This window comes from Ranitomeya imitator, chromosome 4, assembly GCF_032444005.1.
Source record: "Ranitomeya imitator isolate aRanImi1 chromosome 4, aRanImi1.pri, whole genome shotgun sequence".
NCBI lineage: Eukaryota > Metazoa > Chordata > Amphibia > Anura > Dendrobatidae > Ranitomeya > Ranitomeya imitator.
This window is the reverse complement of record NC_091285.1, coordinates 55,301,540-55,329,248: the sequence shown is the minus strand read 5'-3', so window position 1 is coordinate 55,329,248 and position 27,709 is coordinate 55,301,540. Positions and strand designations below refer to the sequence as shown.

Genomic DNA, 27,709 nt, shown 5'->3' with positions numbered 1-27,709 from the left:
ATGGGAAACAGCAGTACAATATGGAGGAGCAGCAGGTAGCACAGTCAGTGGGAAGCCAGAAGTCGATACATGGGAAACAGCAGTACAATATGGAGGAGCAGCAGGTAGCACAGTCAGTGGGAAGCCAGAGGTGGATACATGGGATACAGCAGTACAGTATGGAGGAGCAGCAGGTAGCACAGTCAGTGTGAAGCCAGAGGTGGATACATGTGATACAGCAGTACAATATAGAGGAGCTGCAGGTAGCACAGTCAGTGGGAAGTCAGTGGTGGACACATGAGAAATAGCAGTACAATATGGAGGAGCAGCAGGCAGCACAGTCAGTGGGAAGCCAGAGGTGGACACATGGGATACAGCAGTACAATATGGAGGAGCAGCAGGTAACACAGTCAGTGGGAAGCCAGAGGTGGATACATGGGAAATAGCAGTACAATATGGAGGAGCAGCAGGTAACACAGTCAGTGGGAAGCCAGAGGTGGATACATGGGAAACAGCAGTACAGTATGGAGGAGCAGCAGGTAGCACAGTCACTGGGAAGCCAGAGGTGGATACATGGGATACAGCAGTACAGTATAGAGGAGCTGCAGGTAGCACAGTCAGTGGGAAGCCAGAGGTGGACAGGGGAAACAGCAGTACAGTATGGAGGAGCTGCAGGTAGCACAGTCAGTGGGAAGCCAGAGGTGGATACATGGGATACAGCAGTACAATATAGAAAAGCAGCAGGTAGCACAGTCAGTGGGAAGCCAGAGGTGGACAGGGGAAACAGCAGTACAGTATGGAGGAGCTGCAGGTAACACAGTCAGTGGGAAGCCAGAGGTGGATATATGGGAAACAGCAGTACAATATGGAGGAGCAGCAGGCAGCACAGTCAGTGGGAAGCCAGAGGTGGATACATGGGATACAGCAGTACAGTATAGAGGAGCTGCAGGTAGCACAGTCAGTGGGAAGCCAGAGGTGGATACATGGGATACAGCAGTACAATATAGAAAAGCAGCAGGTAGCACAGTCAGTGTGAAGCCAGAGGTGGACAGGGGATACAGCAGTACAATATAGAAAAGCAGCAGGTAGCACAGTCACTGGGAAGCCAGAGGTGGACAGGGGAAACAGCAGTACAGTATGGAGGAGCTGCAGGTAACACAGTCAGTGGGAAGCCAGAGGTGGATATATGGGAAACAGCAGTACAGTATGGAGGAGCAGCAGGTAGCACAGTCAGTGGGAAGCAAGAGGTGGATACATGGGAAATAGCAGTACAATATAGAGGAGCAGCAGGTAGCACAGTCAGTGGGAAGCCAGAGGTGGATACATGGGATACAGCAGTACAATATAGAAAAGCAGCAGTTATCACTGTCAGTGTGAAGCCAGAGGTGGACAGGGGAAACAGCAGTACAGTATGGAGGAGCAGCAGGTAGCACAGTCAGTGGGAAGCCAACTATCAGTACACAGGAAACAGCAGTACAGTATGGAGGAGCAGCAGTAGGTGAGAGCTAGACTAAAGCCTGGTAGCTCAGAAACCTTGCAAGGAAGGAAATGCAAGGCTTAAATAGGGTGTCCAATGAAGAAATCACAGGCTGGAGCCAATCACAAACAACAGATACGGATAGATGAAATAGCGTGTAGCTGTCCAGAATAATAAATAGCTCAAAAGGGAAGAGCTGCTGACTGGTGCACAGGAATTGCTAGGTTCGAGCCCTGACATGAACAGTATCCATAGAAAGAACTGCCAATTACAGACAAAACCAAGTGCTCCACAATAAATGTCCCATTAATTTTACAACAACTGAACCAATAATCGTAGGTTTTATCAAAACAATACAACTTGTTTTGGAAGAAAATAAAAATAATAATAATCCGTTGATTCAATAAAAAGTTGAGTAGGTTTTCACATTTTTTTTTTCTTCCGTGACTTCAACTGAACATCCAAAACCAACCTTGACTAAGTCAAGAGAAGTCATTTTAAAATCCCATTTTAAAAAAAAAATAAAAATAATGCGCATCTTTGCAGGATAGCAAAAATCAATCTGGTCCAAAAATCTTTCTTTTTCTAAATATAAAACAAACGACGCAAAGGCTCAAAAGTCTGATATATGTACAGCAACATGGTCTGGCTTAAATCTCAACATCACTCTCCTTGTCATTGTCATGATCTCCATCATAGAATTCATTTGCGGCTTCAGGCCTAGAATTAATGAAATAAAGTCATTAGTGCAGTAATTTGTCGTCTCTTCAAAATTTTATAGCAGTTATTTACAGTGAAGAACATTTTGCTGAAATTGTTCCACAATTTTCAGATGGAATCGTTTACAGATTCGTGAAACTCTGACCACTTTTGGTCCTCTCTAACATGCTCTTTTATACACAATCATATGACCTGGATGAAAATTTACCCTCCAGAGGTTTCTTTCTTTGTAAATGATTATTAGTACCACTTATTTTTCAAGCCTTTTGTTAACCCTGTCCCAAACTTTCGGAGATGCGTTTCCGCCATCAATTTCTAAATGAGTTAATTTTTCCAAATTAAATGAACAAATGTCTAACTCATCACCTACTATGTGTTCTATGTTCTGGTGTAAATAAAACATGGCTGTAACCTGTTCTCTAGAGTCTGTGTCGGTGTTCATTTTGGTGGAGTTGGTATAAAATGGACCAACTCAGACTCCTAAAATATATAGTAAATTGGGTTCAGTAGTTCAGTGCAGGATGTGCTGTAAATGTTTTCATAATAATTTGGGAAAGTTATGAAATATCCTATAAATGTCTGTTTTGTTCCTGTTTTAAGGATCTGGGCTTTTAGTTGAGATGAATCTGTGCTGCACTTTACGTACATGCTCAGTAGTGACCAGTGCTGTGGAGTTGGAGTCGTGGAGACGGAAGTCAGGGAAATTGAGGAGTCGGTGGTTTTGGCTTACTGACTCCACACCCCTGATTGTACCAGATTTCCAAATCAGCGCGTTCTCGGTTTAGTTACACTTTACACAACATCCCAACCTTTTGGAACTAGGACTGTAGATTAAGAGATTTATAAATGAGATTGACAGAGCTACAATAAACAGACTGCTGATAATAACAATAGAAAAATGCTTGTTCGTCAGATGCAATGATCTCTTGGCTTGGTTAAAAGATCACAGTATTCAGCAGCATATTGCACAGGACAAAGTGACAACAATGGCAGCCTATGCGCACATAACACAGTATCTGGTGAGCATGATGATATTGTGCGAGGACTACTAATCAGAAAAGGCTCTAAGGAGGTCGCCACATAAATGGTGGTTCCGAGGGCTCCGGTCCGGCGGCTACTAGACCAGGGTCCTAAGAATCTTTTTGCTCAACTCTAATTTTATGCAGTTTAGTTAAATTCAAACACCCCAACAGTAAAATACTGAGAAATACCTAGTGTAATTGTCCTCTGAACCTCTCTCCTCAGGATCTGGCTCATCTGTGCGGTCATAATTCAGAAGATCAGATGGGACGTCATGGATCTGGACGCTGGGAGCATGGTTCAACATCTTCAAGTTTTCAAAAATTGTCTGCCGAATTTGATCTAAATACTGTAGGAAGAGAAAACGTCCGGGTTTTCAAATATGGACAGATTTGCTAAATCATACATTATGCTTAACCCCTTTCTGCCAATGGACGTACTATTCCGTCCATGTGGGGTGGGCCCTACTTCCCAAGGACGGAATAGTACGTCCAGCGCGATCGGCCGCACTCACGGGGGGAGCACGGCCGATTGCGGCCGGGTGTCAGCTGCCTATCGCAGCTGACATCCGGCACTATGTGCCAGGAGCGGTCACGGACCGCTCCCGGCACATTAACCCCCAGCACACCGCGCTCAAACATGATCGCAGTGTGTCGGCGGTATAGGAAAGCATCGCACAGGGAGGGGGCTTCCTGCGGGCTTCCCCGAGACCCCCGGAGCAACACGATGTGATCGCATTGGTGCGAGGGTCTCCGTACCTCCCTCCCTGCTCCAGGCCCGGATCCAAGATGGACGCGGCACTTGAGTCCTGCAGGGAGGGAGGTGGCTTCACAGAGCCTGCTCAGAGCAGGCACTGTGAAGCCTGCAGTGCTCCGAGACAGATCGGTGATCTGACAGAGTGCTGTGCAAACTTTCAGATCACCGATCTGTGATGTCCACCCCTGGGACAAAGTAAAAAAAAAAAAGAAAAATTCCACACGTGTAAAAAAAAAAAAAAAAATCCTAAATAATGAAAAAAAAAAAAAAAAAAAATAATATTATATATATATATAATATTTCCCATAAATTCATTTTTTTATCTAAATAAAAAAAAAACAATAAAAGTACACATATTTAGTATCGACGCGTCCGTAACGACCCAACCTATAAAACTGTTCCACTAGTTAACCCCTTCAGTAAACACCGTAAGAAAAAAAAAACCGAGGCAAAAAACAACGCTTTATTATCATACCGCCGAACAAAAAGTGGAATAACACGCGATCAAAAAGACAGATATAAATAACCATGGTACCGCTGAAAGCGTCATCTTGTCCCGCAAAAAACGAGCCGCCACACAGCAAAAAAATAAAAAAGTTATAGTCCTCAGAATAAAGCGATGCAAAAATAATTATTTTTTCTATAAAATAGTTTTTATCGTATAAAAGCGCCAAAACATAAAAAAATGATATGAGGTATCGCTGTAATCGTACTGACCCGAAGAATAAAACTGCTTTATCAATTTTACCAAACGCAGAACGGTATAAACGCCTCCCCCAAAAGAAATTCATGAATAGCTGGTTTTTGGTCATTCTGCCTCACAAAAATCTGAATAAAAAGCTATCAAAAAATGTCACGTGCCCGAAAATGTTACCAATAAAAACGTCAACTCGTCCCGCAGAAAACAAGATCTCACATGACCCTGTGGACCAAAATATGGAACAATTATAGCTCTCAAAATGTGGTAACGCAAAAAATATTTTTTGCAATAAAAAGCGTCTTTCAGTGTGTGACGGCTGCCAATCATAAAAATCCGCTATAAAAGTAAACCAAACCCCCCTTCATCACCCCCTTAGTTAGGGAAAAATATAAAAAATGTATTTATTTCCATTTTCCCATTAGGGTTAGGGCTAGGGTTAGGGTTGGGGCTAGTGTTGGGGTTAGGGCTAGGGTTAAGGCTACAGTTAGGGTTGGGGCTAAAGTTAGGGTTAGGGTTGGGGCTAAAGTTAGGGTTAGGATAACATTTACGGTTGGGAGTAGGGTTGGGATTAGGGTTAGGGGTGTGTCTAGGTTAGAGGTGTGGTTAGCGTTACCGTTGGGATTAGGGTTAGGGGTGTGTTTGGATTAGGGTTTCAGTTATAATTGGGGGGTTTCCACTGTTTAGGCACATCAGGGGCTCTCCAAACTCGACATGCGTCCGATCTCAATTCCAGCCAATTCTGCGTTGAAAAAGTAAAACAGTGCTCCTTCCCTTCCGAGCTCTCCCGTGTGCCCAAACAGGGGTTTACCCCAACATATGGGGTATCAGCGTACTCAGGACAAATTGGACAACAACTTTTGGGGTCCAATTTCTCTTCTTACCCTTGGGAAAATACAAAACTGGGGGCTAAAAAATAATTTTTGTGGGAAAAAAAAAAGGATTTTTTATTTTAGCGGCTCTGCGTTATAAACTGTAGTGAAACACTTGGGGGTTCAAAGTTCTCACAACATATCTAGATAAGTTCCTTGTGGGGTCTAGTTTCCAATATGGGGTCACTTGTGGGGGGTTTCTACTGTTTAGGTACATTAGGGGCTCTGCAAACGCAATGCGACGCCTGCAGACCATTCCATCTAAGTCTGCATTCCAAATGGCGCTCCTTCCCTTCCGAGCCCTCCCATGCGCCCAAACGGTGGTCCCCCCCCCCACATGTGGTATCAGCGTACTCAGGACAAATTGGACAACAATATTAAGGGTCCAATTTCTCCTGTTACCCTCGGGAAAATACAAAACTGGGGGCTAAAAAATAATTTTTGTGGGAAAAAATTTTTGTTTTATTTTTACGGCTCTGCATTATAAACTTCTGTGAAGCACTTGGTGGGTCAAAGTGCTCACCACACCTCTAGATAAGTTCCTTAGGGCGTCTACTTTCCAAAATGGTGTCACTTGTGGGGGGTTTCAATGTTTAGGCACATCAGTGGCTCTCCAAACGCAACATGGCGTCCCATCTCAATTCCAGTCAATTTTGCATTGAAAAGTCAAATGGCGCTCCTTCGTATCCGAGCTCTGTCATGCGCCCAAATAGTGGTTTACCCCCACATGTGGGGTATCGGCGTACTCAGGACAAATTGTATAACAACATTTGGGGTCCATTTTCTCCTGTTACCCTTGGTAAAATAAGACAAATTGGAGCTGAAGTAAATTTTTTGTGAAAAAAACTTAAATGTTCATTTTTATTTAAACATTCCAAAAATTCCTGTGAAACACCTGAAGGGTTAATAAACTTCTTGAATGTGGTTTTGAGCACCTTGAGGGGTGCAGTTTTTAGAATGGTGTCACACTTGGGTATTTTCTATCATATAGACCCCTCAAAATGTCTTTAAATGAGATGTGGTCTCTAAAAAAAAAAAATGGTGTTGTAAAAATGAGAAATTGCTGGTAAACTTTTAAGCCTTATAACTCCCTAACAAAAAAAAAAAATTTTGGTTCCAATATTGTGCTGATGTAAAGTAGACATGTGGGAAATGTTACTTATTAAGTATTTTGTGTGATATATCTCTGTTATTTAATTGCATAAAAATTCAAAATTGGAAAATTGCAAAATTTTCAAAATTTTCGCCAAATTTCCGTTTTTTTCACAAATAAACGCAGGTAATATCAAAGAAATTTTACCACTATCATGAACTACAATACGTCCCGAGAAAACAGTGTCAGAATCACCAGGATCCGTTGAAGCGTTCCAGAGTTATAACCTCATAAAGGGACAGTGGTCAGAATTGTAAAAATTGGCCCGGTCATTAACATGCAAACCACCCTTGGGGGTAAAGGGGTTAAGGTGCAACAAAAATCATTAAAAAAAAAAAAACACATAAAAAAAGCAGGCACATTTAGCAACACCAGGTCACAACTAGAGTTGAGCGAATTTTCTCGGGTCCCTGCTTATTCGGCAAGCTATAGCGCTTACCGAATAAGCTGGAGAGGGAACCCGGCTTCCTGGATTGTCCCGGCTGACCAGCTGTTCGCCTCCGCAGGCTGTGTGACAGTCACGACCCATGCATGGAGAGCCCAACACACAGTGAAACAGCTACAGATCAGCAGCCTCTGCTGCTGGCCTGGGATACACCCATGAGGTTCTATGCATATTCCTCCAGGGAGGCAAAGGCTCATATTACCTGTCTTGTGTTTTGATTTTCGATCCTTGTGCTGACATCAGGGTGGAGGGTGAAATCTGGTGCAAAATATTCAAAGTATTCTAAGGAGAAAAAAAACCCATGTCAATGTAGGCTCTATATAATAAAATACTGAAATAACTTATGGATTTCTTCTTCTAACAAAAGCATGGTCATATACATTTTCACAGAAATGCTCATCAATAACATGAGATCATCCTCGCAGTACCTTTCTAGAAACAGTGAAGTGGCCATACATTAACTGCTCTCTCCATTGATTCCTATAGGAGTTCTTAAAACAGCCCAACATAGAGGAGCTTTTGATGGAGATGGGTGCGGGTCCTAGATTTGGCCCTCTCATTTATCAGCCATGTCATATTCTGTGTATTTGCCATAAATATCAAAGAGCAGACAAAATGACAACTTATCAGCACTTACCACTATAAGGCAACTCTTCACTAATTGTTTCATCTACCAGCAAAGAGGTTTCATAAGTCCTGCAATACATAAGAACTAATCCAGTAGCTGAAGAAATCATACGTTCAGAGGAGCTGCACAAGGAGTGGGATTACTGCTCTTGCATTATACAGTCCCCATCATTCAGTACACATACAATATATCAGGCAAAGTAACAACCTGTGACCTAAAACCAGCCGGAGCACAAGTCTTCTCCATTCTTGTTTCCAGGTCTATAGTACTCATCTACAGGGATAAGTCACAACAAATCATCAGCAGTTGCTACAATTTTACCCAAATTTTTTTCTAATTTGTGCAACTGGTACTGTGTTGTCCAAAGCTGACCACTTCCACATCGAAAGTGAGTGGTTGTGAGGACATTACGACTCATCCAGCTTCTGTGTGGTATTCTGTTCTAATACCGGTCTATCGTGCGCACATCTCGGAATCGAGAGTCGAAATTAGCACGGCTCACTTACACAAACTTTGGTTGGCACTGGATAACTCAAAGGGGCTGTCCCATGGAAACAAGCCATCACCTATCCTGTGGGACACCTGCATGCGATCCATTTCAGATGTTAATTGAAAAAGACCTAAAGGAACTACACAATCGCACTGCTGTAGAACACACAACAGAAAACCTTGAGAGGAGGGAAATACAGGCTATCAAAAATGAGAAAATAATACGGATATTATTCACTCCTTGGACAAGGGGGGAGTAGAGTCTCTATTGGTTGTAGATACAGAATTTTACAGAAAAACAGTCCTCATTATTTTAGAGCACACAATTACATATGGTAAATTACTCCAAGATCCTACTAAATCATTTACAGATACATTACATAAAGTATATCACAAAAGTGAGTACACCCCTCATTTTTCTGTACATATTTTAGTATATTTTTTCATGGGACAATAAAGACTTAACACTTTTATACATTGTAAAGTAGTCAGCTTGTATAACAGTAAATTTGCTGCGCCCTCTAAATAACTCAACACATCCATTAATGTCTAAAATGCTGGAAACAAAAATTAGTACATCCCACAATTAAAATAGCCAAATTGTGCTTAAAGTGTAAATATTTTGTGTGGCAACCATTATTTTCCAGCACTGCCTGAACCCTCCCGGGCATGGAGGTCACTGGAGATTCTCAGGTTGCCACTGGATCCTCTTCCACTCTTCAATGACGACATCATGGAGCTGGTGGATTTTTAGAGACCTTGAGCTCCTCCACCTTCTGCTTGAGGATGCCCCACAAATGCTCAATAGGGTTTAGTTCTGGAGACCTGCCTGGCCAGTCCAGCATCTTTACCCTGAGTTTCTTTAGCAAGGCAGAGGTTGTCTTGAAGGTGTGTTTGGGGTCGTTATCACGTTGGAATACTGACCTCCAGCCAAATTTCTGAAGGGAGGGGATCATGCTCTGCTTCGGTATGTCACAGTACATGTTGGCATTCATGGTTCACTCAATGAACTGTAGCTCCCCTCAGTTCCAATAATCCATGTCCTTAGTCTGCTTGTCTTTATCAAACTGTTTGCAGGCTTTCTTGTGCATCATCTTTAGAAGAAGCTTCGTTCTGGGATGACAGCCATGCAGACAAGTTTTATGCATTGTGCGGCGTATGGCCTGAGTATGGACAGTCTCACCCACCACCCCTTTACCCTCTGCAGCAATGCTGGCTGCACTAGCGGAGCATGTGCACTCACCTTCTTTGGTTGACCATGGTGAGGCCTATTTTGAGTGGAATCGGTCTTATTTAAAAACTGTATGGTCTTGGCCACAGTTCTGCAGCTCCGTTTCTGGGAGTTGGCAATCTTCTTATAGCCTTGGCCATCTTTATGTAGAGCAAAAATTCTTTTTTTCAGATCCTTCGAGTTCTTTCCAAGAACTTCTTCCAGAGGCCAGTAAGAGAAAGTGTACAAATGATAACACACCTGCTCCCGACATTCAGACTTGAGACCTTGTAACACTAATTACGGTAGTCACATGACACCGTAGAGGGAAAATGACTTATTGGGCCCAATTTGGCCATTTTCACTTAGGAGTGTACTCACTTTTCTTGCCAGCGGTTTAGACGTTAATGGCTGTGTGTTTGGTTATTTAGAGGGCACACCAAATTTACATTGTTATACAAGCTGTAAACTGACTACTTTATATTGTATTAAAGTGTCAGATCTTCAGTGTTGTTGCAAGAAAAGATATAATAAAATATTTACAAAAATGAGAGGGGTGTACTCACTTTTGTGATATACTGTACATTGTTTTAATGTGGTTATGAACATGGTGCACTTACTTAAAAGAGAATTGGAATATTTATAATGTTGAAAATCCTGTGATGGCCATTTTTCAAGAATTTCCCAAGATCCATAAGGACATTTTTCCACTTCCACTTAGACCTATTATCTCGGGCATTGGGACTCAACGAGAGACTCAGTTCTTGGGTGGATTCCTTTATACAACCGCTTGTTAGCATTATTCCAGGATTCTTAGGGGGCAGTTCGGAAGTTTTGAGAAATTTTGAGGACTTTGGATCGTGTAAAATAGGTCTTTTTTTTACATGTGGTAAATTTCTATTGAAGCATTACTCACCATCTAAAGACCTTCACCAATTATACAATTTTTATAAATGTCAAACCAATATCTATTAGAACACAATTATTTTATGTTCAATATCGAATATTTTATTTACAGATTCAGGGCGCCCCCATGGGATCCAAACTTTCACCATTTTTTTTCTCTCACAACAAGCAATCTGTGGATTGCCTGCTCTGGTACGGCAGCTTCATAGACGACATTCTGGTGGTGTGGTCTGGTGATGAAGTGACCGTGGCAGAATTCATAAAATACATAAATGATAACCATATTAATTTGAAATTTACCAATTCTTTGGCATCAAATACCATTTTCTTTTTGGACTTCTTGTTAATGGCAGATACTTTACAACAAAAAGTTCATATCATCTACAGAAAAACTTGTATGGGAAAAACTACATAAGCGGCAGGTAGTTGTCACCCCAAACACACTGACTGTCATTCCTTATGGTGAACTAGTCCGTGCTAAACCGATGTGTTCAGGCTCTGCACTTATTTTCGAACATATCATCCGAAACAGGTTGAAACAAAGATGTCATTAAAAAAAAAAAGAAAAAAAAAAGAAAAGGAATAACAAAAAAAAAAAAAAAAGTTTATGCACATGGATAAATCTCAAAATAACATTGATAACAAAACCAAAAATAAAAATATGACAGTGAATTTTGTTACTTCCTATAGCAACCAATATAATGCCATCAAACAAATCATTAAAAGTGATTTACCTGCACTTAATCAAGATGACGTTTTAGCCAAAATCCTCAGACAAGGCTGCGGTTTCATTGCTAAAAGGGGCAGAACATTGGGAGATTCGCTTTCTCCCAGTCTCTATGAAAGTAAACGAAGTTTGGCTAATACATGGTTGTCTCACTCAGGTTTTGTTTTTTTTTAAATGAGGAAATAAATGTCAAGTTTGTCAATATACCACCAAAACTAATTCTTTTAGCAATAAATCAAGTCAATTATTAACGGTGACACCACAAATGTTGTGTATGCAACAGTATGCACACAGTGCGATTTAATATACATTGGAAGCACAACTAAATGCAGAACATATAGCTTATATCAATAAGAAAAAAAATTGGCAATACCTCGGGTGCTGCAAAACTTTTTTACGAGTTACATGAAGGGAGTTTGGAACCATTTACCTTTTTCGGATTTGCTAGAATTAACAAACCCAAACAAGGAGGTGACTGGAGGAAAATTTGATTAAAAGATGAGGCATCGCGGTTAATGAAATTAAATACTAGGTCACTCTGTGGACTAAAGGTACCGTCACACTCAGCGACGCTGCAGCGATATAGACAACGAGCCGACCTAAACTAGATCGCTGGAGCGTCGCTGTTTAGGTCGCTGTAGAGACGTCAAACAGCAACTCCAGAACGATGCAGGAGCGATCCAGTGACGTAACGGCGACTCACTTATCGTTCTCGCTGGTTGTTAGCTCCATGTAAAACGTTGCTGGCGTCGTTGCTTTTGATGTCAAACACGACGATACACGCCGACCTGGCGACGAAATAAAAGTTCTGGACTTCTAGCTCCGACCAGCGATATCACAGCGGGATCCAGATCGCTGCTGCGTGTCAAACACAACGAGATCGCTATCCAGGACGCTGCAACGTCACGGATTGTTATCGTTCTCGTTGCAAAGTTGCTGAGTGTGACGGTACCTTAAGGCTAAGTTCACATTGAGCCTTTTTTTAATGCCAATTTTCAGCTGCGTTTTACAGTACCAGCAAATCTACGAGAGTTCAGAAATCTCATGCATGCAACTTGGATTTTTTGTAATCAGAATTTTGTGCTTTGCATGTTTTTTTGGACACAGGCTATGTCACTTTTTTCAACGTTTTTCATTTATTGACTTGAATGGGCGGTGAAAAAAACGCTGGGGAAAAAAAATGCACTAAAATCGCAAATATGTTTTGCTGCGTTTCTTGTGCCAAAACCTAATTTTATGGAATAGGACTTTTATCCCAACACTAAACTTTATCAGCATGCACAAGAGACAAATCTAGCATGCCAAAATCACAGCAAAAAATGCATAAAAAATGCAGCGAAAAAATGCCTAGTGTGACCTTACCGTAAATATTCATAATTATCTTTTGTACATTTACCGAAACCGTTTACCATGTGAAATACTATCCAATTTGTGTAATATTTTGTATCTTGATATGTGAACCTGCTGATCCACCACACACACGCACGCATGCATATACAATGGGGGAAATAAGTATTTGACCCCTTGCTGATTTTGTAAGTTTGCCTGCTGACAGACATGAACAAGCTATAATTTTAAGGGTAGGTTATCCCCTTAACCTCCGGAGCTTTTTTCAGTTTTGCGTTTTCGTTTTTCGCTCCCCTCCTTCCCAGAGCCATAACTTTTTTATTTTTCCGTCAATATGGCCATGTGAGGGATTATTTTTTGCGGGACGAGTTGTACTTTTGAACGACGCCATTGGTTTTACCGTATCATGTACTAGAAAACGGAAAAATTCCAAGTGCGGTGAAATTGCAAAAAAGTGCAATTCCACGTCTGTTTTTTGCTTGGCTTTTTTTGCTAGGTTCACTAAATGCTATGCTATGTGCGATTAGGATTTTCCAGGTCATTACAAGTTCACAGACACCAAACATGTCTAGGTTACGGTATTTTTTATATAAGTGGTAAAAAAATTCCAAACTTTACTAAAAAAATAAATTGTACAATTTTCAGATACCCATAGCGTCTTTATTTTTCGTGATCTCGGGTAGGGTGAGGGCTTATTTTTTGCATGCTGTGCTTACTTTTTTAATGATACCATTTTGGTGCAGATACGTTCTTTTGATCGCCGGTTATTGCATTTTAATGCAATGTCGCGGCAACCAAAGAACGTAATTCTGGTGTTTTGAATTTTTTTCTCGCTACGCCTTTTAGCGATCAGATTAATCCTTTTTTTATTGATAGATCGGGCAATTCTGAACGTGGCGATACTAAATATGTGTATATTTTTTATTTTTTGTAATTATTTTTTTATTTTGAATGGGGCGAAAGGGGGGTGATTTGAACTTTTGTTTTTTTTTCTTTTTTTACTTTAGCCATGCTTCATTAAGCTGGCACAGCTCTGCTACGTAGGAGTGATGCTCAGATCGCTCCTATGAAACTGAATTACAGCATTGCTATGAGCGCCGTCCACAGGGTGGCGCTACCAGCAATCTGGCATCAACAACCATAGAGGTCTTCAGGAGACCTCTGGTTGTCATGCCGACGCATCGCTGACCCCCGATCATGTGACGGGTCAGCGGTGCGCGCATTTCCAGCCCTATGGCCAGAAGCGCTTGTTAAATACCGCGTTTGACAGCGGCATTTAACTAGTTAGTAGGCACGGGTGTATCACGATTCCACCTATGCCTATTGCGGGCACACGTCAGCTGTTCAAAACAGAGGAGGTTGTCACTCAGGATTTTATGGTACATGGCTCCATCCATTCTCCCATTGATGCAGTGAAGAAAGTCCTGTGCCCTTAGCAGAGAAACACCACCAAAACATAATGTTTCCACCTCCATGCTTGACAGTGGGAACTGAGTTCTTTGGGTCATAGGAAGCATTTCTCTTCCTCCAAACACGGCGAGTTGAGTTAATGCCAAAGACCTATATTTTTGTGTCATCTGATCACAGCACCTTCTCCCAATCACTCACAATCATCCAGGTGTTCATTGGCAAACTTCAGACGGGCCTGCACATGTGCCTTCTTGAGCAGGGGACCTGGCGGGCACGGCAGGATTTTAAACCTTTACGGCGTAATGTGTTATCTATGGTTTTCTTGGTGACTGTGGTCCCAGCTGCCTTGAGATCATTAACAAGTTCCCCCTGTGTTGTTTTAGGCTGATCTATCACCTTCCTCATGATCAAGGATACCCCATGAGATGAGATTTTGCATGGTGCCCCAGATCGATATTTATTGACAGTCATTTTGTATTTCTTACATTTTCTTATTATTGCACCAACAGTTGTCTCCTTCTCACCCAGCGTCTTTCTAATGGTTTTGTAACCCAATCCAGCTTTGTGCAGGTCTATGATCTTGTCCCTGACATCCTTAGAAAACTCTTTGGTCTTGCCAATGTTGTAGAGGTTAGAATTTTTTTTTTTTTTTTTTTATAAAATGGTGGTGCTTCTTATAATCCATGCATCTTATTGCATACTGGGGGTGGTGGCTGCGGTGAAGCGGGGTCCCAGGGTCGCTGCTGGAGGAGTGGGGTGATGCTGCAGGCGCAGGCTGGGATGAGGGGATGTTCCAATGTGCGCCGCCCCGTTGCGGGTGTCTGGCGCTGCTGCGCATGTCTCAGGTGCTGTGGGGGCTCTGGTGACATTATGTGAAAGGCCAGAGCCCCCACAGTTCCATGGTTTCCTATGCGGTGGACTCCAAGAAAATGGCCGCCGGGGGAGGGCAGAGCATTCGCAGATGGAGATCTCTGCATCAAGACCTCGGGAGATGATTTCAGCGCTGAAATCTCATTCCCAAGATCTTGATACGGAGATCTCCATCTGTGCCGGCCCACGATGGCCATTTTCCCGGAGTCCACCGCATAGGAAACCATGGAACTGCGGGGGCTCTGGCCTTTCAGACACCCGCAGCAGCACCAGACACCCCTACAGCACCGCTGGACACCCCCTCATCCCAGCCTGCAGCAACGGTAATGTATATCTGAGTTTTAAGACGCCCCCTCTTTTCCCCAAAAAATTTTGGGGGAAAAAAGTGCGTCTCATAATCCGAAAAATACGGTAATTGAGTCTGTGGACAGGAGTCTTTTATAAAGGTGACTATGTAAGAATAGGTTCACATTTGAGGTTGAGTCCGCAGTGTCTAGTCCGCAACAGCATGCAAAAATGCATGCCAACGCAGCGTTTTTTATACACATCAGCTTACGCATGACGGGAAAAAAAACGGTGAGTTTGAATGCGTTTTTTGTCTGTGTTTGCGCTTTTTATGCGCATGCGTTCGATATTTCCAGGAGGGCGTGTCTAAATCAGTTCCTGGACATGCGCAGTCCGAAGTACGCAAGCATGCTTACACAAATACATGCGTACGCATGCGTTCCTGTAGGCAGTAATACATTTTTTTAACGTACTCATCCGCATGCCTGCGCATATTTGATGGAAATTTTCCGCCTCAAAAATTGCAACATGGTGTGTTAGACGCGCCCAGCCGCACACCGCGAAAAGACGAATGCGTAAGCAAACGCAGGCGAACGTATGCAAACGCATGAACCTATGTCCACAATGTAAAAGATATGAAATAAAAACGCATGCGGATGTATGTGTCAGAAACGCTGCGGACACAACCGCAAATGTGAAACCGGCCTAAGACAGAGGTCTTTAATGCAGGTAATGATAATGAGTTGGTTAGGAGCATCTCACTGGTCTGTAGGAGCCAGAACTCTTAATGGTTGGTAGGGGATCAAATACTTATTTCTCACTGAAAAATGCAAATAAAGTTATGTAAGTTATACAATGAGAGATGGAATATCAAAAATATAATCCAGAAAATCACAATGTTAAAATTAACCGACCCTTAAAATTATAGACTAATCAGGTCTTTGTCAGTTGGCAAACTTACAAAATCAGCAAGGGATCAAATACTTATTTCCCCACTGTAATTATTAGCTGGTGTCACTGTGGGGAGTGTTTAAAGGGAACCTGTCAGCAGTTTTGGCCTATATAAGATGTGGCCACTGCCTATCAGGGTTTATCTACAGCATTCTGTAATTCTGTAGTCCAATGGGTGTCGCAGGTCCGGGGCCTCCCATCTTCTTGCGATGCCGCCCTCCTGTTGCGTCATTGCTCCCCGGCATCGCGCTCCTGCACACTGCAGTACTTTGGTCTGCCCTCAACATGGCAGATAAGTACACCTGCGCAGGAGCGCGATGCAGGGGAGCCAAAACTGCCGACAGGCTCGCTTTAACGCTTTTATATAAGGAAACAACATACAAGGGACAATGTTACGATTAAGACCAACATGAGAACGCTGCCCTACTGTGACCTGTTTTTAATGACAGTGAAATAAAGTTGCAAATTTTATCAGACGCCAGTTTTTTTGTTTTTTTTTTGCACATTGGGAAATTTCGCCCCTATTACAAAATGGCACAGCAGGTTGAACGGCCGACTACGGCTCCATTCCCCATCTATCGGGCTGCCAGAAAAAGCTGTGCATATGGAGAGACATTCTAAAGGACTAAAAGTGGCCAGTTGTGCCTGTGTGTGCAGGACCCAGCAGTAGGACCCCCACATTGGATAGGCAATTACTTGTTTTCACTGGACAATCCCTTTAATAGATTGGAACATCTTACTCCAGACAGATTCTGATCAAGGATTCATCCATGTATGAAGCTATTTAATATAATTACCTGCTTAATGCTTAGAGAAATATATTATGCATTCTTATTAAACCCTACAGATACTTACCAGCATCGTGCTACATTACGGACAGTGTAACCTCCTCCTCCTAGTACAAGCAGAGGAATATTAAAGCTCTTTACATACTGGACACAGTCACTATGGATAAAACACAGAAGCACAACATAAAAGTCCATTTTTTATTTGTAAGACGGGTCAGAACATTAAATGGAGAACAATATTGCTGCATGTGTCTTTGGGATGGTCTTCAAATTAAAAGCCTGAAGTTACAGACTGTCATAAGTGGGATTATGAGTTATACAGATGAAAGGCTGGGGGCACTGGATCATTGCCTGCACCCCACTGCAAACAGGCAATGGAAGCAGGTTATCTGATGGACAGCAGACATGGAGTGTGTATACAGAGTAACCAACAGGTAGCTGGAACAGGAGATGTGTCCTGTACGCCTCTACTAGCACGTTGGAACATCTATACTTTCAACTTGTGCAGCCACTCCGTCTGTATTCCATAGACAGAACAAGGTAAAACAGTATTTTAAGGTTTTTTGAATTACAGTTTCACAGAATTTATAGATAATATATCCATGATCGGGGAGCATAATCATGTCTGTGGGTAAATTTTGCAAGTTTTTGTAGTTTGCAACCCACAGGAGCTCAATACCTCCCTTAATTAAGAATATATCATATTCGTGTGTGGCATGCATAGAATGCTGAAAGATGTTCATTAAGATGACAGTCATATTTTTAAGAATTTTGAAACATTGATTTTATCTACTCACATTTGCTGGATCTCCTACTACGTTGACACACATGTGAGTAGATAAAATCAATGTATATACCAAAAATTGTTAAAAATATCTTCATTACTGTACATTCCACCAAAAAATTCCATATTCATACAACCCGTTGTGTGCGCGCACACGCGTTTCTGTATGCATATTATACATAAAAGTTATTTGTGTAGCTTACCCGTGTCCTCTTATACTCAGATTAAAACATCCTAGTCTGTCACATCCCAGGGAGTCAGCACCGCACTGGAAGATGAGAGAGAAGTACTTAGATTGAAGGAAAATTGAGAAAATCACCGTTAGAAGAACATGTAGCTAGCTGATGGCTATACTATGCTAGGTATGATGCCCATTACACAAGACCCAAAAATACAGTATGGATTGTGACAAAGTGTAAGAATGTACAAATGTGCGGCATAAGATTTGCTTTTTTTATTATTTCTTTATAAAAGGTAATAAAACAGTTGGGGAAAATTAATTGAATGGTGGATAAAGGACACATTATATGAATAGAACAATCACTGGAGAAGCACATCATGGTTGATAAATGAAAGGGAAAATGGCGAAGAGGAAGATCAGCAACTGAAGACTTGATAGTATTAAAATAATGGCGGAGAAGAACGGCGACCTTCCTACAGATCAGACTGCTCATCCATAAAGTCACCATGGCTTAAGATCAAGCTGAAAGCCGATATAATAATCTACTATATATTTGTCTAAGGGTCACTTCCGTCTGTCTGTCCTTCTGTCACAGTTATTCATTCGCTGATTGGTCTCGCCAGCTGCCTGTCATGGCTGCCGCGACCAATCAGCGATGGGCACAGACCGGAAGAAAATGGCCGCTCCTTACTCAGTGTCCCCGGCGCTCCGCTCCATACTCCCCGCAGTGTCCCCGGCGGTCCGCATCATGCTTCCCGCAGTCACTGTCCCCGGCGCCCGCTCCATACTCCCCTCCGGTCACCGCTAACACAGGGTTAATGCCGGCGGTAACGGACTGCGTTATGCCGCGGGTAACGCACTCCGTTACCACCGCTATTAACCATGTGTGTCCCCAACCTTTTACTATTGATGCTGCCTATGCGGCATCAATAGTAAAAAAAGTAATGTTAAAAATAGTAAAAATCAAAAAACCTGCTACTGTATACTCACCCTCCGTTGTCCGCTCGCGCCTGCCGCCATCTTCCTTTCCCAGCGATGCATTGCGAAATTACCCAGAAGACCTAGCGGTCTCGCGAGACCGCTAAATAATCTAGGTAATTTCGCAATGCATCCTGGGAACGGAAGATTGCGGCAACCGCGCGCCCATCGACACAGCGCCGTTGGATCCCAGGAGGCGGAGAGACGGGACGCTGAGGAGCAGCGACAAGAATGGTGAGTATGTTAAACTACAAGGGGCCCTCGGATCGTTTGGCGAGTATGTTTATTTTTTATTTTTTAACCTGTGACATACGTGGCTGGGTAATATACTACGTGGCTCTGTGCTGTATACTACGTCGCTGTGCAATATACTACGTGGCTTTGTGCTGTATACTACGTGGGCTGTGCAATATACTACGTCACTGGGCAATATACTACGTGGCTGGGCAATATACTACGTGGCTCTATGCTGTATACGATGTCGCTGTGCAATATACTGCGTGGCTCTGTGCTGTATACTACGTGGGCTGTGCAATATACTACGTGGCTGGGCAATATACTACGTGGCTGGGCTATATACTACGTGGCTGGGCTATATACTACGTGGCTGGGCTATATACTACGTGGCTGGGCTATATACTACGTGGCTGGGCTATATACTACGTGGCTGGGCTATATACTACGTGGCTGGGCTATATACTACGTGGCTGGGCTATATACTACGTGGCTGGGCTATATACTACGTCACTGGGCAATATACTACGTGACCGGGCAATATACCTCGTCACTGGGCAATATACTACATGGCTCTGTGCTGTATACTACGTCGCTGTGCAATATACTACATGGGCTGTGCAATATACTACGTGACTGGGCAATATACTACGTGGCTGGGCAATATACTACGTGGCCGCAGGGCAATATACTACGTGGCCGCAGGGCAATATACTACGTGGCCGCAGGGCAATATACTACGTGGCCGCAGGGCAATATACTACGTGGCCGCAGGGCAATATACTACGTGGCCGCAGGGCAATATACTACGTGGCCGCAGGGCAATATACTACGTGGCCGCAGGGCAATATACGTGGACATGCATATTCTAGAATACCCGATGCGTTAGAATCGGGCCACCATCTAGTGTGTGTATGTATATATAATATATATACCGTATATACTCGAGTATAAGCCGACCAGAGTATAAGCCGACCCCCCTAATTTTGCCACAAAAAACTGGGAAAACTTATTGACTCGAGTATAAGCCTAGGGTGGAAATGCAGCATTTACTGGTGAATTTCAAAAATAAAAATAGATCATTATTTCCCCATAGCTGTGCCATATAGTGCTCTGCACCGTTCATATTGCCCCATATCTGTGCCCCATATATGCTCTGCACCGTTCATTTTTGCCCAATATCTGTGCCCCATACAGTGCTCTGCACCGTTCATATTGCCCCATAGATGCTGCACAGATGGCCCATAGTGCTCTGCACCGTTCATATTGCCCCATAGATGCTGCACAGATGCCCCATATAGTGCTCTGCAGCGTTCATTGTGCCCCATAGATGCTGCACAGATGCCCCATATAGTGCTCTGCACCGTTCATATTGCCCCATAGATGCTGCACAGATGCCCCATATAGTGCTCTGCAGCGTTCATTGTGCCCCATAGATGCTGCACAGATGCCCCATATATTGCTCTGCAGCGTTCATTGTGCCCCATAGATGCTGCACAGATGCCCCATATAGTGCTCTGCAGCGTTCATTGTGCCCCATAGATGCTGCACAGATGCCCCATATAGTGCTCTGCAGCGTTCATTGTGCCCCATAGATGCTGCACAGATGCCCCATATAGTGCTCTGCAGCGTTCATTGTGCCCCATAGATGCTGCACATAAATCTGTGCCATGGCCGCTGCTGCTGCAATAAAAAAAAAAAAACAAAACACATACTCGCCTCTCTTGATTGCAGCTCCCAGCGTCTCGTTCCGGTGTCTCCCCGCTCTGACTGATCAGGCAGAGGGCGCCGCGCACACTATATGCGTCATCGCGCCCTCTGACCTGAACAGTCAGAGCGCAGACGCCGGGAAGATGGAGCGACGCCCGGCGGCTGGAATGTGGACAGGTAAATATAACATACTCACCTAGTCCCAGCGATCCTCGCGCTGTCCCTGCCTTCCTCCCCGTCTTCTGTGCTGCAGCCTCTTCCTGTCAGCGGTCACCGGCACTGCTGATTAGAGGAATGAATAGGCGGCTCCACCCCTATGGGAGGTGGAGCCACCTATTCATTTCTGTAATGAGCGGTCCCACGTGACCGCTGAAGAGGGGAAGAAGCTGCAGCACAGAAGACGGGGAGGAAGGCAGGGACAGCGCGAGGATCGCTGGGACTAGGTAAGTATACCTCAGCGCCCTCTCCCCCTCACCGCTACCGTGACTCGAGTATAAGCCGAGAGGGGCACTTTCAGCCCAAAAATCTCGGCTTATACTCGAGTATATACGGTATATATATATATATATTATATATATATATATATATATATATATATATATATATATATATATATATATATATATATATATATCTATATCTAAAGCAGACCTTGGCAACCCATGCCTGCCTGCTTGTTACTTCCGCTGTCTCCATCTGCACAGTCTGCACTGGTTGAGGAGGGGCCTCCGGCCATTTCCTCCACCAATCAGCGTGTTAAACAGCTGGCGCGATTACTTCATTTCATCGCGTCAGCTGTGTACAGCGGAGAGTCAGTGCACCGGAGACACCGAGACAGGAGCAGAAGCAGAGCTCCAGGGGAACAGGACCGAGGCGAGTACGTATTCTTTTCATGTGTATGGGATGTTGGCTGGACATGGAGTGGCTATGGGAGCCTCAAACAAGAAATGGGGACGGCGCTATGGGGCCTAATGCTGGACATGGGCAGGATATGGGGTCTGATCCTGGACCTGAAGGTGGCTGTAAGGAGTGTGGGGCTCATGCTGTATATGGGGGGGCTGTGTGGGGCTCATGCTGTATATGGGGGGGGCAGTGTGGGGCTCATGCAGTATATGGGGAGGCTGTGTGGGGCTCATGCTGTATATGGGGGGGCAGTGTGGGGATCATGCAGTATATGGGGAGGCTGTGTGGGGCTCATGCTGTATATGGGGGGGCAGTGTGGGGATCATGCAGTATAAGGGGAGGCTGTGTGGGGCTCTTGCTGTACAAGGGGAGGCTGTGTGGGGATCATGCTGTACAAGGGGACGCTGTGTGGGGATCATGCTGTATATGGCGAGGCTGTGTGGATCAAATGCAGTATATAGGGAGGCTGTGTGGGGATTCTTACAATATATAAGGGGCTGTGGGGGGCTCATACCATATAAAGGGGAATGTCAGCATACTTTATTCTGCTAAATATTAAGTGACAATTCATATTAATGTAATTATCAATAATATATTCATTATAATATACTGATATTATTAATATTTAGCAGAAAAATTTCAGCCTGTTGGTTTGGCCTCCACAACAGTCACGGTCTCTCATGTGACCCCTCGGGATAATTAATTGCCCACCCGTGCTCTAGAGTCAAAGCTATGAGGGGCTAATAAGCAGCCACATCTACAGGGAAATCAAAACATCTTCTTTTTTTTTTAATTTAAATAGATTTTTATTAACAATATAAAAAAAAAAGGAGAACAACAGAATGCCATTTACATTGCATTATATCAGATACACATTTTCTTACTTTAATAAACCCCAACATTACCCCAACTACCCCCCTCCCCCATAAGACAGCTCAGTCTCAATCTCCACCCCACCGAGGCATTATCTGCCTCTTGTAATTTATCCTCTTCCAGGTCTTAGGAAACACGACGCCTATACTCCTCAATCCAAATCAAGCCAAGGAGACCATATTTTATTAAAGAGTTCTATTTTCCCCCTTTTACTGTACACCCCCTTTTCCAATTTTAGACCATGTTGAACATATTGGAGAAATTCCCTTCTCACAGGTGGTTCCGCGTTTATCCAGTTTCGTGCTATTACTTTCCTGGCCATGTAGAGTAGCCTAGCAATTGCAATCTTCCAAGTATTGTCAACTCCAATTTCTTCCACATATCCCAGCACACATACTATCGGGTCTCTAACAACTCTGCACTTATACGCTGCTTCAACTCGGCTCAAAACCACCACCCAAAAGGCAGCCAGTCTCGGACACGTCCACATCATGTGATATATTCCTGCCTTCTCACTCGCACACCTCGGACACCCAGAATTGGCACGCAATCCCGCTTTGTATAACACTTCCGGAGATTTATATACCCTATGCAAAATGTATAGCTGCGAGAGCCTATATGGTTCACTCAAGGATAGTCGCGGAACCCACTCCATCACCGATTCCCAGGTTTCATTTTCCATCGGCCCCACTTCTCTCTCCCACTTAGCTCTCGCCTTTATAGGGAAATCTAGCAGAAATGTGTGCATAAGGTCCTTATACAGAGTGGAAATAACTCCCCTTGTAGTACCCTCACCACACACATACTCCAACACTATATCATCTTGAACCCTAATATCAGCCTTCTTATTCTGAGCTCTAAAGGCATGTCTCATCTGCGCATACTGATATTCCCCTGTGGATCGCAAACCAAATTCTTCCTGCAATTGGGAAAAGGACTTCAGCTCCTGCTGCTGGATTATCTGGTGAACAAAGCAAATTCCCTTATTCTGCCATTCCATCAATCCTCCCAGGGCCTCAAAATCCTTTAAGTTGTGGTTAGACCATATCGGTGTGAATTTAGTCAACCCTGTAACCCCACGAATCTGCCTTAATCTATTCCATAATTTACGAATCAGGAACAGGGTTGGGTATATTTTCCCCAGCGCGCCCAATGAGCCATCCTCCAAACACCTGGCCATCGGTCGTCGGTCCGTCACCTCTTCCAATATCTGTTGTACTGCACTGGATGACGCCCCTCGCGCCCAGCCCTTCAAATGCTGGCTCTGGGCCGCAAGGAAGTATATTTCCGGGTTGGGCAAAGCCAAACCACCATCTTCCTTGGGTCGTTGAAGCGTCTCCAAGCTAATACGTGGATATTGTCTACCCCATATCAAACTTCTAAAGAGGGCATTAATCTGCCTGAACTTCCCCCGAGGGATCCAAATTGGTGCGTTATGCAGAACATAAAGAATTTTGGGCATAAGGACCATTTTAATAAGGTTTACCCTACCGACGACCGATAGATGTAGCTTATTCCAGGCGTCTACCTTTGCCTTGAGTACCCCCATAACAGGAGTCAAATTTCTTTGCAGAAACTCCGCCACCGGCACCGAAATCCATATTCCAAGATATTTAAATTGGGAAACCACCTTCAGCCTCTCATCCCCAACATCCTCACTCACATTCTCTCCTACGTCATCCACTCTAAAAAGAACCGTCTTATCCCAATTAATTGTTAGTCCCGACACAGTACCAAATCTCTCAACAATTTCAACGGCCCCTCTTAGTGAATTGTCTGGATCCTCCAGGAACAGCAAAACATCATCCGCATATAACGCTATTTTTTCCTCTACTTTGCCATACCTAAACCCAGGGACCCCATCCGACTGCCGAATCTTAGCAGCAAGAGGTTCTACAGCCAACGCGAACAGGAGGGGTGAAAGCGGGCATCCCTGCCTAGTACCCCTAGCCAGCCCTATAGGACGAGATAGCTCCCCATTTACTCTAATTCTGGCGGATGGTAATGAGTACAACAGCTGTATCCAGGCCACAAACTGCGGGCCAAACCCCATACATTCCAGCACCTGCCAGAGGTACCCCCATTCGACGCTGTCAAACGGCTTGTGTGCATCTAGCGATACAATCACTCTTCGACCACAGTTATCAGACTCTACCTGCAAATTTACATATAACCTCCGCAAATTGATCGCCGTTGATCTATCCGGCATAAAGCCAGATTGGTCCGAATGCACCAGACTCGCAATAACACTAGAGAGGCGGAGAGCCAACACCTTAGCCAGAAGCTTGACATCAATTGTTAGTAAAGAAATTGGGCGGTACGACTCCGGTTTCCCCAAGTCCTTATCCTCCTTTGGAATGACCACTATTATGGCCTCTCTCATAGAGGCTGGCAAGCGCCCACAAGACCTAGCTTCCTCCAATACCATTTTTAATCTAGGAATCAACACTTCTGCCAACCCTTTATAGATCTCAGCGGGTAACCCATCGACCCCAGGCGCCTTCCCATTGGCCATAGACATCAATGCCCGACTCAATTCCTCCTCAGTGATAGGGGCCTCAAGGCTCTCCCTATCTGCCTCACTCAGTCTCGGCAAATCCAGACCTTCCAAGAAAGTCAGTGCATCCTCGACCGATTCACCACCCCGAGAGGAATACAAATCTGCATAGAAGTCCGCAAAGGCTCTCAAAATTTCAGGTGTTTCCGTTATTTTACCTCCACTAGCAGAATCCAAAGAGTGTATATATGAAGAACCTCTCTGAGCAGCAGCCACTACCGACAGCATATGTCCCACTGTTTCTCCCTCCTGATAGAACAATACCCTTTGGAAATCTCGTTTCCTCTCAGCTTTGCCTAGCAGAATTTTTTCCAAATGATTTTGTGCGTTTTTCATTCTTCTCTCTGCCTCAGGGGTTCCCAGTGTGGCCATCCCATCCTCTGCTTCCTTCAACTCCTCAACTGCCGCTTTTTCTACCTCTCTCGTCCTCCGCTTACACCTACTAATGTCCCTAAACAGTAGTCCCCTCAGAAACGCCTTCATTGCATCCCAAATTGTAAGAGCGTCGGCGCTTCCATCATTTAAGAGAAAGAATTCCGCCACCTCCCGTCCTATACTTTCCAACTCAATACTCTGTAACCAATTAGGATGAATCTTCCATTCTCTCCCACTTAGCGAGCGAGCCCCCTCCAATCTAACCTCTACTTCAATTGGACTATGGTCCGACAAGGCCCTTGGCAGATATCTCACCTCCCCAACCAATGTGTCCAAAATCCTGTTACCCAGAGCCATATCAATCCTAGAGAGTGTGGCATGTGCCGGTGAATAACATGAGTACCCTCTCTCCCCCACATGTCTAACCCTCCACAGATCAATCAAACCTATCTCCTGTATATAGGTGCCAAATGTTGTTATGTGTCCCTCCGACCTATTCTGAGTATTTTTATTTTTATCCCAATATTCATCACAGATGTTATTTAGATCTCCGATAATTATTAACGGTGTCGGTCCCCATTTTTCCACTCGCTCCATTACTTCTCTAATCTTCCTGCTAGAGTAGGGAGGCGGAATATACATCGCGGCAACACACAGCATCACTCCATACAGTATACACCGTAATAGTACATACTGTCCCTCCACGTCCACATATACCTTCACCTCCTCATACTGAACTCCCGCTGGAACCAAGATTGAGACTCCTCTTGCATACGTGGAGAAGGTAGAATGATATCCCCTCTGGATCCATCGTCTATTCAAAACATCCACTTTTTCCCTTACCAAATGCGTCTCCAGCAAGCATATCATTGAGGCCCTTTGGTCTCTTGCATATTGCAAACACGCAGCACGTCTAGATTTCTCCCCTAGACCTCTCACATTCCAGCACAAAATCTTAAAACGGGTCCCCATCACTTGGCTCATCTTCACTATAAGTATCATCAATTTTGAGCTCAGGCTGTCTAACTACCCTCCCCCCCCCCCCCCTCCCAACTCCCCCTCCCACCCTTCCCCCCTCACATCTAACCATTCCACCTCTTTCCAAGAGTGGGGCATCATCGCCCATAGCGAACACTCCGTTTGGCATTACCTTCCCAACCCTCCTCCCACCACTGTACATAACAGGATTTCAGACATTTTGAAAAATAACGTTCTCAAAACATTTTAACTTAGAATTATTTGCACACACAAGAAGTCTGCATAAACTTAAAATATGTCGCAAACCCTTCCTCCCCCTTTCCCAGCAGCCATTACACCATCCCTTTCCCTTCTTCCCCCCCCAAACCCCTTGGCTTGTCAATCACATGACTCTTTTCCAACTGACAGATAAGTAAACAACTTCAGACTCTTCCCACAGTTTCAGTCTCCTTTTCCTTTAAGCTTTTTAGCATTAATATCGATCCACTGGGTAGCGTCCTCCGGCTTCTGGAAAAAATGAATTTTATCAAACGCCACCACCCTCAGTCTTGCTGGGAACATCATGGAATACTGCACACCCAATTCCCTCAGCCGTCTCTTGATACCCGTGAACATCATCCGTTGTTTCTGCACCAGAGTAGAATAGTCTGGGTATATAGCAATCTTTTGACCTTCAACTGTCAGATCCGTCATGTCTCTGGCCTTCCTCAGGATAATGTCTCTGTCTCTATAGTTTAGAATTTTGGCGAGCATGGTACGGGGATTCGCTCCAGGGACAGGTGGTTTCGGCGGGACCCTATGCGCTCTTTCTACCGCGAACACTTTTGTTAGCGCCATATCTCCAAATGTCTCTAACAGCCATTTTTCAATATATTCCGTTGGATTCCTCCCTTCAGCTTTTTCAGGGATGCCCACTATGCGAATATTATTTCTTCTGGACCTGTTCTCAAGGTCCTCATTTTTCGCAGCCAATTCAGCTATTGCTTGAGTGAACTTTTTCTCTGCTTTTTGCAGCTGCACTATATGGTCTTCTGCAGTGCTCACTCTCTCCTCTACCTCCCCCACACGTTTGTCAATCTTCTGCATGGCTGCGTTTATCTGGGCTGTGTCCCCCTTAACCTCCTGTATCTGTATGGTCAGAGATTGTTTACATGAAGAGACTAGCGCAAAAATGTCTCTTAGGGTAGGCTCAGCTTCTGGCGCCATTTCCTCGGGTCCCCCTTCTGCCACCGCCATTTTACTCTCCTTTCTCCCCTGTTGTACCTCATGTTCTCCTGCTGGGCTCTCCTCCTCCTCCTCCTCTTCGGTATCAGCTCCGGCTCCCTCCTCTGCGGCCTCCGCTCTCGCAAACTGCTGGAGCTTTGCCGCTACCTCCATGCGCTTTCTGCATGCGGCGTTCTCCTTGT

The 27,709-nt window shown here is 44.1% G+C and overlaps 1 protein-coding gene across 2 annotated transcripts in view; it reads right to left on the bottom strand.

The window, feature by feature from the left end:
* Window positions 1-1,778: 1,778 nt before the first annotated feature.
* HDAC3 (histone deacetylase 3) overlaps window positions 1,779-27,709 on the bottom strand; it is a 96,506-nt gene continuing 70,575 nt past the window's right edge. For both annotated transcript variants that reach the window (XM_069763698.1, XM_069763699.1), the window contains 6 exons: window positions 17,718-17,782; window positions 16,798-16,887; window positions 7,757-7,815; window positions 7,322-7,401; window positions 3,388-3,545; window positions 1,779-2,176 (listed from right to left, as the gene is read on the bottom strand). In XM_069763698.1, the coding sequence (XP_069619799.1) occupies window positions 2,107-2,176; window positions 3,388-3,545; window positions 7,322-7,401; window positions 7,757-7,815; window positions 16,798-16,887; window positions 17,718-17,782 (522 nt within the window). In that variant the 3' untranslated portion in view covers window positions 1,779-2,106. The remainder of the gene's footprint in view (window positions 2,177-3,387; window positions 3,546-7,321; window positions 7,402-7,756; window positions 7,816-16,797; window positions 16,888-17,717; window positions 17,783-27,709) is intronic.